The 9,023-nt window shown below is 32.0% G+C and overlaps 1 protein-coding gene across 2 annotated transcripts in view; it reads right to left on the bottom strand.

Annotated features, from left to right (window-relative positions):
* Nucleotides 1-5,664: 5,664 nt before the first annotated feature.
* The window catches only part of LOC143041995 (uncharacterized), a gene marked incomplete at its 5' end in the record, with an annotated part of 47,741 nt that continues 44,382 nt past the window's right edge, over nucleotides 5,665-9,023 (bottom strand). For both annotated transcript variants that reach the window (XM_076214194.1, XM_076214204.1), the window contains 2 exon segments: nucleotides 5,665-6,480; nucleotides 8,472-8,580. In XM_076214194.1, the coding sequence (XP_076070309.1) occupies nucleotides 6,407-6,480; nucleotides 8,472-8,580 (183 nt within the window).

The raw sequence follows: 9,023 nt of genomic DNA, 5'->3' as shown, positions 1-9,023 counted from the left end.
ACTCACATACCAAAAATCATCCCAATATCTGAAAGAGTCTGTATAACTGTAATTTTCAACAATTTATCAAAGTCCAAAGCCCGTAATTTTGGCAAAAATTAGCGGAGCAGAACAAAACTTAAACTTGATCTGTAACTCATCATGGTTAACTCACATACCAAAAATCAGCCAAATATCTGAAGGTGTTAAAAAAAAAGTCTGTATAATGGTTTGTTGCAGAATGACGGATTGACAGAATTACGGAATTACGGAATTTCGGAATTATGGAATTTCGGACAAGGGTAAAACTATATGGCACCGACAACTTCGTTGCGGGGCCATAAAAACAATGTTAATCATCATCAATAAAGAGCATTAACTGCAACAAAAAGAAGTTGGCTGAGATTTTAGCCAAGAACTTATTTCTGTTGATCATCTTTGCTGTTTGAAGTGGCTAGTTATCAACTCTAGCTTCATCCAGCTAATGCAAACATGAATGAATGCCATTAAGGAATTGTCTTATGATTTCGACTATGTTGAAAGTTTCTCTCTATTTTTTATATTTTGAAGAGAATAGACAAAATAGACAAAAATACAAAAATATGGTAAATAACTCCTTTACAGAGTTTACTGACAATTTAAGCCATGTTGACCTATTTCTGAATAGTTCTGACCATCATCGGAAATTCTACATCTATAACAATTTTCAGGATAAAAAAATTACCCTTGTGATCTATTTCATAGCCTTATCTGCATGTTGTCATCAGTCTCATGTCAGAGCTACATTTTTTAAATAAGATACCCCAACAATGATTGTGGTCAAGTTTGGTTTTAATAAGACAGTAGAATGGGAAGTGAAGATTTTGTAAAAGTAAAAAACAACAAGGACAGTGACAACTGGCCAGCTGAGCTAACAAAGTTCTTATCAAAATGTTTTATAAAACAGTAAAAACACATAAAGAAGGCAATCAAAAAAATAAAAATGGAAACGAAAAAACCTTTCCAGACACGTACAGCTCGAAATTTTTATTGCAAAGTCCTTGACATAGACTTTGGTAAAATCCTTCTATCAACCACTGATGCACAAACAAAACTTTTCTCTATTTGTATTACACAATTGATTATAGTGAATTATCATCAGATTCTTGGGAAACTTTGAGACATATTTGTATAATGTGACATATCTTTGCAATGTTATATATATATATATGTCTTTTAAGATTTGTCTGAAGAAGCAAAGCTGTGTCAAGTCACTAATGATCGTTTGCTATGCTAGCACAATTTTGTAAGAAGATATGACAATGGAGAGGGAAAATGTCATGTCAGTATACTTGCGAAGATGTTGAGGAAAGGATGTTTTGATTAATCATTTTACAGCGGTAAATAGATAATTGATCCCAGGTCATTAGAAAAATCAAAGCGCGAAAGCGCTGTAAAGGCAGTTAATTACAGGTTGTGTGTATTTCTAGTCCAGTTATATCATTATCTTCCATAGAACAGAGGTGGTTTGTAGTATTTAAGATTTAGAGTTCTCTTGTACCTAGTTCACCTATATCTATAGTCTACTGTTTACAGTATATTTTCTGTACCTCGCCATGAAATGCATTTTTAAGACATAAGAACTTTTCCTTTTTAATGTAAATAAAACTATTTTTAATTATTGATTATATACACATATCCAATTACTCCTATCCTATGAAAAATAATTCACAAAGATTGACTAGTCTCCGTTCTGTGTGTATTGCTAGAACATCAAGTAACATAATGGTTAATGTACATAGTAACATGTCAACTCTTTTGAAGACAGAACTTTTTTTAAATTCTCCCTCCAAGCAAAATTATTTTTCAGTATAAACATGATAAAGTTATCTACCTGTATTAATGACCTAGAGACTCTCAAGAGCCTGTGTCGCTCACCTTGGACGGTCTATGTGCATATTAAACAACGGACACATATGAAATGACAAAATTGTGTTTTTGATGATGGGGATGTGTTTGTAGATCTTTCTTTACTGAACATTCTTGGTGCTACAATTATCTCTACCTATAATAAACATGGCCCAGTATTTACAGTTGAAAATATTTTTTAAAAATTAACAAAAAATACAAAAATTTATGAAAATTGTTAAAAATTGACTATAAAGGGCAATAACTCTTTAAGGGGTCAACTTAAAATTTTGGTCATATTGACTTATTTGTAGATCTTACTTTGTAGAACATTATTGCTGTTTACAGTTTATCTCTATCTATAATAATATTTAAGATAATAACCAAACTCTGCAAAATTTCCTTCAAATTACTAATTTGGGGGCAGCAATCCATCAACGGGTTGTCAGATTTGTCTGAAAATTCCTGGGCAGATAGATCTTCACTGAAGAGACAATTTCACCCCATGTCAGATTTGCTCTAAATGCTTTGGTTTCAGAGTTATAAGCCAAAATCTACATTTTACCTGTATGTTCTATTTTTGACCATAGTGGCCATCTCGGTTGGTTGACCGGGTCTAACCACACATTTTTTAAATTAGATACCGCAATGATGATTTTGGCTAAGTTTGGTTAAATTTGGCACAGTAGTTTCAGAGAAGATTTTTTGTAAAAGTTTATGGACGACGAAACCAAGTGATGAGTCAGGTCAGGTGAGCTAAAAAGGAGTTTTTAATCAAGGTAACAATGACATCTGGTGGCCATAAAAGCTGTCTCATTAGCATTTTAACCACTTCCCATATTTGCTTTTAAGACAATAGAAGAAAATTATTCAATGCAAAAACAAAACTTACTTGTAAATATGAAATTCTCTTTACAGTATGAGTTTTTCTCATTGTTGGAGATTGTACAGTAGTACAGTCCTGTAACTGTTTATACCCATTTCTTATCCCCTTTAGTTTGATAAACTCACAGAATATCATATATATGAATTGTGCCACATCTCCTTATTTTTATATGCATTACAATAACATGAACAATTGTAATTCAAATCTATATATCAAAGCAAAATGAATTTCACTACTTTCATTCATGCATCCTTTGGAAAAATATAAGTTCTAAAATGACACAATATATGTTTATTTATATAAAAATAATATTTAGTTTTCGACTCTTAACAGGTATATAATGGTTTACTTTTTAAATTGTTATTTGTATGGAGAGTTGTCTCATTGGCACTCACACCACATCTTCCTATATCTATAAACAAGAATGTGTCCCCAGTACACGAATGCCCCACTCGCACTATCATTTTCCATGTTCAGTGGACCGTGACATTGGGGTAAAAACTCTAATTTGGCATTAAAATTAAAAAGATCATATCATAGGGAACATGTGTACCAAGTTTGAAGTCGATTGGACTTCAACTTCATCAAAAACTACCTTGACCAAAAACTTTAACCTGAAGAGGGACAGACGGACGGACGAACGGACGGACGGACGGACGAACGGACGAACAGACGAACGGACGCACAGACCAGAAAACATAATGCCCCCCTACTATCGTAGGTGGGACATAAAAATGCACAGCTGTGTCATGATTTGTGAAATCTGTGTTGAAAACATAGGCATTTATGGTGTTTGAGTAATTCCATCTGTGAAGCTCAACATTAGCTCGTCAGTTGGTGGTGGACAGTTATAAATCTTTCCTGCAGGATGAATGTACATCTGTTCAGGAAAACCAATTTCACAAATCAAAACTTTCCTCTAGATTTCTCCTACAATATTCATCCAGTTTAGTTCTTTTGGTTTAACGGGACACCGTCCTGATTTTTAATTTTGTAAACCATTCAGTCTCTTGCTTACAAATGGTGCATGAAAATAGGATGGGAATGCATGGCAGTAGACAAGTCTCTATAAAGTGGGTATGTGCCCTGAAAAAAGTTTTATAACATTAGCTTTTTTGAAACTTGTGAAAGACTTGTGCAACACACATACCTAAATAACTATAACATAGGTGGAGAGCATCATTCATGTCAATGTTTTGTTCCTGTTTACATTGTCATTGATATTTTTCAAGAAAGCCCGAGGTATAGCTCATGAATTCTTGTCATTACAACCGAAATTTACATAATTACTGCTAAAATAATTATCAGTATAATATATCTCTTGTAGAAAAACCATACAATTGTAGTATTAACCAAAAAATGTCAAACAGATGATATTGGATCGTAATCCCAAAAGTTATGACGTCTTGAATTCACCCCCCTTTTTATTCTAAAACGATAATTGCGGTTGCAAACAGACTTTGGTTTACTTGCATGGCGATTATATAAATAACAGTATATATTTCTTAAAGAAAATAAAGTTTTACCATGAATAGTTTCCTGAACGTAGTCGTTTTCAGTAAAATGTGCCTTGCAAACAACAGCTGATTGATATGGGTTCTACGATTGCATCGCACATGACAATCTACGTTTGAGCCATGGCGTTGATCCATCTTTTCCTTCTTATTAAGTCATTTAGAAATGCAAGTCCTCCTCTTAAATGACACTCAGGTACACACCAACATTACAAGGACTAGGCATCGTTAATTGTGTGATTGTTTTGCAGTGCAAAAACGGAAGTTAAGGACGGAACTGACTGGTCTCACTAATAAGAGACAAGAAGAATTTTAGAGACAAACAGCGACAAGAAGTTTGATTTAGTGACGAAGCGACAATAACTAACAAGGGACAAGCGAATCGTAATTCTCTCACGAGGCTATTCTCATTTGATGTGATAGGGTGAAGCTACACCTATCAAATATGTCCCTATGAAAAAGAAGAATTTCATTGTTAGAAAGGAAATGATATTGCATGGTTTTGATTCAATAAATTCTTTAAAAGGAAATTGATTTTTTTTTGTTTTGATGGCCAATTTTTAGCGTGTGCATAAAATATATATTTTTTTATATCTAATAAAAACTAATCCCTTTCTTCTTAATAAAAACATATTTTTATCTATCAATGTACAGTAATATAAAAAAAGGTTTTATAACCGCCCCTATAATAAAAAATAATGCATGTTTTTTTTAATATCTATGGGGAATAAGTTGTTGCAATGACATTTTTTTTTGTTTATGTATAGTCGCTATATAGTCTTCTTGACGCTTCTTCTCGCTAAATTAATTATATTGTCGCTTCTTATCGCTATTTTAATTTTATTGTCGCTTCTTATCACTTTTTGACGCTTCTTGTCTTTAATTAGTGGAACCCTATTCAGGAACGATAATTTCATATTTTACATAACTGAGACCGAAATAACTATAACGTCATACGGCTTCACGTACAGAAATACTTTAAATTGTATATTATGCAATATAATTCACGGTCAGTCGACTTTTAATTATAATATCATGTTATATCAACGAGTGAAATGATTTTAAAATATCTTTAGATCGCAAATAGTACTCGAAATTGAACGGACCTCTTTCCACACGGAATTCGAATAATGATAGTTTGTAATCAGATTGACTGCTTATAATCCAAAAGACACATTAATAAACAGATTTTTAAAACGAACAATACACACTGATCGTTTCTTTATTTCCCAATGTAAATGAAAGGAACAAAAACCAACACATACCACAAAAAGTAGAGGAGAAATTTAAACATTTCTGGATCTATTTCTTGCAAAATGACCCCCAGCAAAGATTTGCGTAAGGAAAGATGAACCTCATGACTTGAAAGTCAGGCCTTAAAGCACTGCCTTTAAAAAACCAATTTAGGTCAAAAGCTAAACTTAATATTAACAGGCCTACAGACACATATTTTATTTTGGGTCATTGATGGGTAATTGTCTCATTTGAAATAATACCACATCTCTTTATTTTCATATAGGTATTATAACATGATATTACATATAGTGCATATGGTGTACGTGGCATTCTGTTTTGTCATTTGTTATTACTATCATGTTTATTAAAGGGTATATAAGTATATGGACACTATGCATGTATTCATATTCATGTAATGACAGTCAATATTAAAAATATTGCAATAAACATTGTAAAATACATAAAAAGAACATTGAAGTCCATTTCCATAATATACATATTTACATAATTATGTACTATATTAATTTTCACTCAGTTAACAGTACATTATATAGGGACTTCATTTTTTGTCAATACATATAACAAAAAAGGTATTGATCTCGTCAAAAAAACATAATTGATAAATATGGTTTTAACTTCTTTAGTCCTTCATGCTATATAAATAAGTGGAAATCATATTGGCTTGTTGTCTGTAGCAATGAAAAATAACTGACCCAACACATTATCAAGATGATTTTGTAGTTCAGTCTGATTTAAATTGTCAAAGTGTATCAATGGTCTCAGAAGATAATACAAAAAAAAAATATAAGTTCATGACACTAAAACCTTTATGGAGAAAGGATGCAAAATGATGAGAAAGTTTCACAGCTGCCCAGTTGGTCAAATGAGCTAAACATCAGTCAGTTCATTCTGTATCTTCAATACTGCAGTTCTGTGGAGCTGATTCTTTGGACTTGCTCTTCTTTGACATTTCGTGAACTGAAAACGAAAAAAACTATTGATTATTCTATAAATAAAATGTTAAACTGCTATCACAGTGGACGAATTATGCTGTAATGTCTTTCAGAAAAACCGCTTTAAAAAAGGCTTATGACAGTTTGTATGACATGGGTATCTCTTCCTTAATAAAGGTATGCTACCACTGCTACATCCTAATTGGTGAGACTATGCCTAAGAATAGAATAAGAAAAGCAATCTTTCCAAAATATCTAAGTGCTAGCCCTTCCACAAACCTAAACTCACTAGTGAATTTTGATGTGGTTTGATTATTTAGTTGATGGTTATCCCCTGTTTTAGTCTGTCACCTGATTTAAAAAAAAAATAAAAAAATCCCATTTTAAATAATCATGCAACATCTATCTTTATAAATATCATCTATCTTTGAACAATGTACACATGTACATGCAATATAATCCATAATCTATATATCTATACCTCACATCAAATATAATCATTTTAATATAGTATTCATTCTATCAGGGTTTTTTTATCTCTCAAAGGAGCTACCTGTATTTATTTTTTATGTGGTACCAGTCTAACACTACAGGGAGGTAACTCTGTAAAATCAGCTAAACGTTTTAATTATGTTGTGTTGTTAAGGGAATATTAAGCTTCTCAATGATCAAAATTAGTGTTTGTCACACTGCTATATAACCAGTGTAATTTTTTTTGATAAAAGATTTGGTTCAATTTTTTTTAATTTTATATATTTTTGTCAAAGGGTCAAAGTAAAGGGTCAAAGTAAATACTTTGTCAAAATTTTATGAAAATTAAACGAGCCAAATTAATTTTAGTGAAGGTGTTGGGTACCACTTTAAGCAATTTAAATTGTAATAGCCCTTCAAACCATTCTTTTGTTATGTTAATTTATATTTACATTAACATTAACATTTATTTTCTCTTAATCAATTTTAAAAGACTATTGAACACTGATATACTACTGTTGCCTTTATTGTGTTGATAACCTTTAATTCTCTGTGAAATGCCTTTTTTTTTTATTTTCCCTTTTTTTTCATTTTTCATTTTTGCCATGTGATATTTCTTTTTATTAGATTTTTTTATAGCCCTTTAATGTCTCCTGTTTCCTGTTTCCTTTCATCAAATGTGTACTATAAAAGACAAAGCCTTTTGATTATGTACTATAAAATTGAGAATGGAAATGGGGAATGTGTCAAAGAGACAACAACCCGACCAAATAAAAAACAACAACAACAGAGGGTCACCAACAGGTCTTCAATGTAGCGAGAAATTCCCGCACCCGGAGGCGTCCTTCAGCTGGCCCCATAACAAATATATACTAGTCCAGTGATAATGAACGCCATACTAATTTCCAAATTGTACACAAGAAACTAAAATTAAAATAATACAAGACTAACAAAGGCCAGAGGCTCCTGACTTGGGACAGGCGCAAAAATGCGGCGGGGTTAAACATGTTTGTGAGATCTCAACCCTCCCCCTATACCTCTAACCAATGTAGTAAAGTAAACGCATAACAATACGCACATTAAAATTCAGTTCAAGAGAAATCCGAGTCTGATGTCAGAAGATGTAACCAAAGAAAATAAACAAAATGACAATAATACATAAATAACAACAGACTACTAGCAGTTAACTGACATGCCAGCTCCAGACTTCAATTAAACTGACTGAAAGATTATGATTTCATCATATGAACATCAGGCACAATCCTTCCCGTTAGGGGTTTAGTATCATACCATCATAACATATATGAGAAGAACATAACCCGTGTCATGCCAACAACAGTATTTTAGAATAAATGTGTTTAGTTCCGATGCAAAGACCTTATCAGTGACTCAATATTAACGCCAAAATATGCAATCTTTAATGACTTGACAACAGTATCGTAATTATATCCCTTCTTAATAAGTCTATTCAAAGGTTTTGTAAGTTTCTGAGGTGAATACTGACACCTTTGTGCTTTATAAAGAATATAATATACATATACTCACTTCCTTGGATTGCCCATAGAGCTAATGCTAGAATAAATATCCCTCCTACACCTATAATAGTCCACTGGACTGGTCCAATATGGTCAGGATCTGATCTTTCAGTTTTCATCTGGAATATAGACCAATCACTAACTCATTAAAAACTGCTTCATTTTATACTAGTAAAGGTATGTCTATACCTTTAGAATTATATACTGTTCATACCGATTGGCATGTACTATTTGGGTATAATAGGTAAACCATGGTTCTAAATGTTCAATGAAATAAGATCTTTTTATAGGCTTGAATGCAGATTTCGCTAAAGCAATAAAATCAAATACTAACAAAAATACATTTTTTTTTTTTTTATCAACAAAAATTTGTATCCATGAATGTAGTAAATGAATTCACATGTAGTATATTGCCTTTAAATTGTAAAGCATCAACTGACATTTTCATTATTAATGAAAGTAATTATTATATGCAATAGTATTTAGAGATTAAAGAAATGCATTTAATATGTGTTTCAAATTTGATTTTAAGCTACTGAAAATTAACTGCAGATAATCTCCC

Source organism: Mytilus galloprovincialis, chromosome 1 (assembly GCF_965363235.1).
Source record: "Mytilus galloprovincialis chromosome 1, xbMytGall1.hap1.1, whole genome shotgun sequence".
In the NCBI taxonomy this organism is placed as follows: Eukaryota; Metazoa; Mollusca; class Bivalvia; order Mytilida; family Mytilidae; genus Mytilus; species Mytilus galloprovincialis.
The sequence above is the reverse complement of the archived record's forward strand: the minus strand, read 5'-3'. Positions and strand labels throughout refer to the sequence as shown.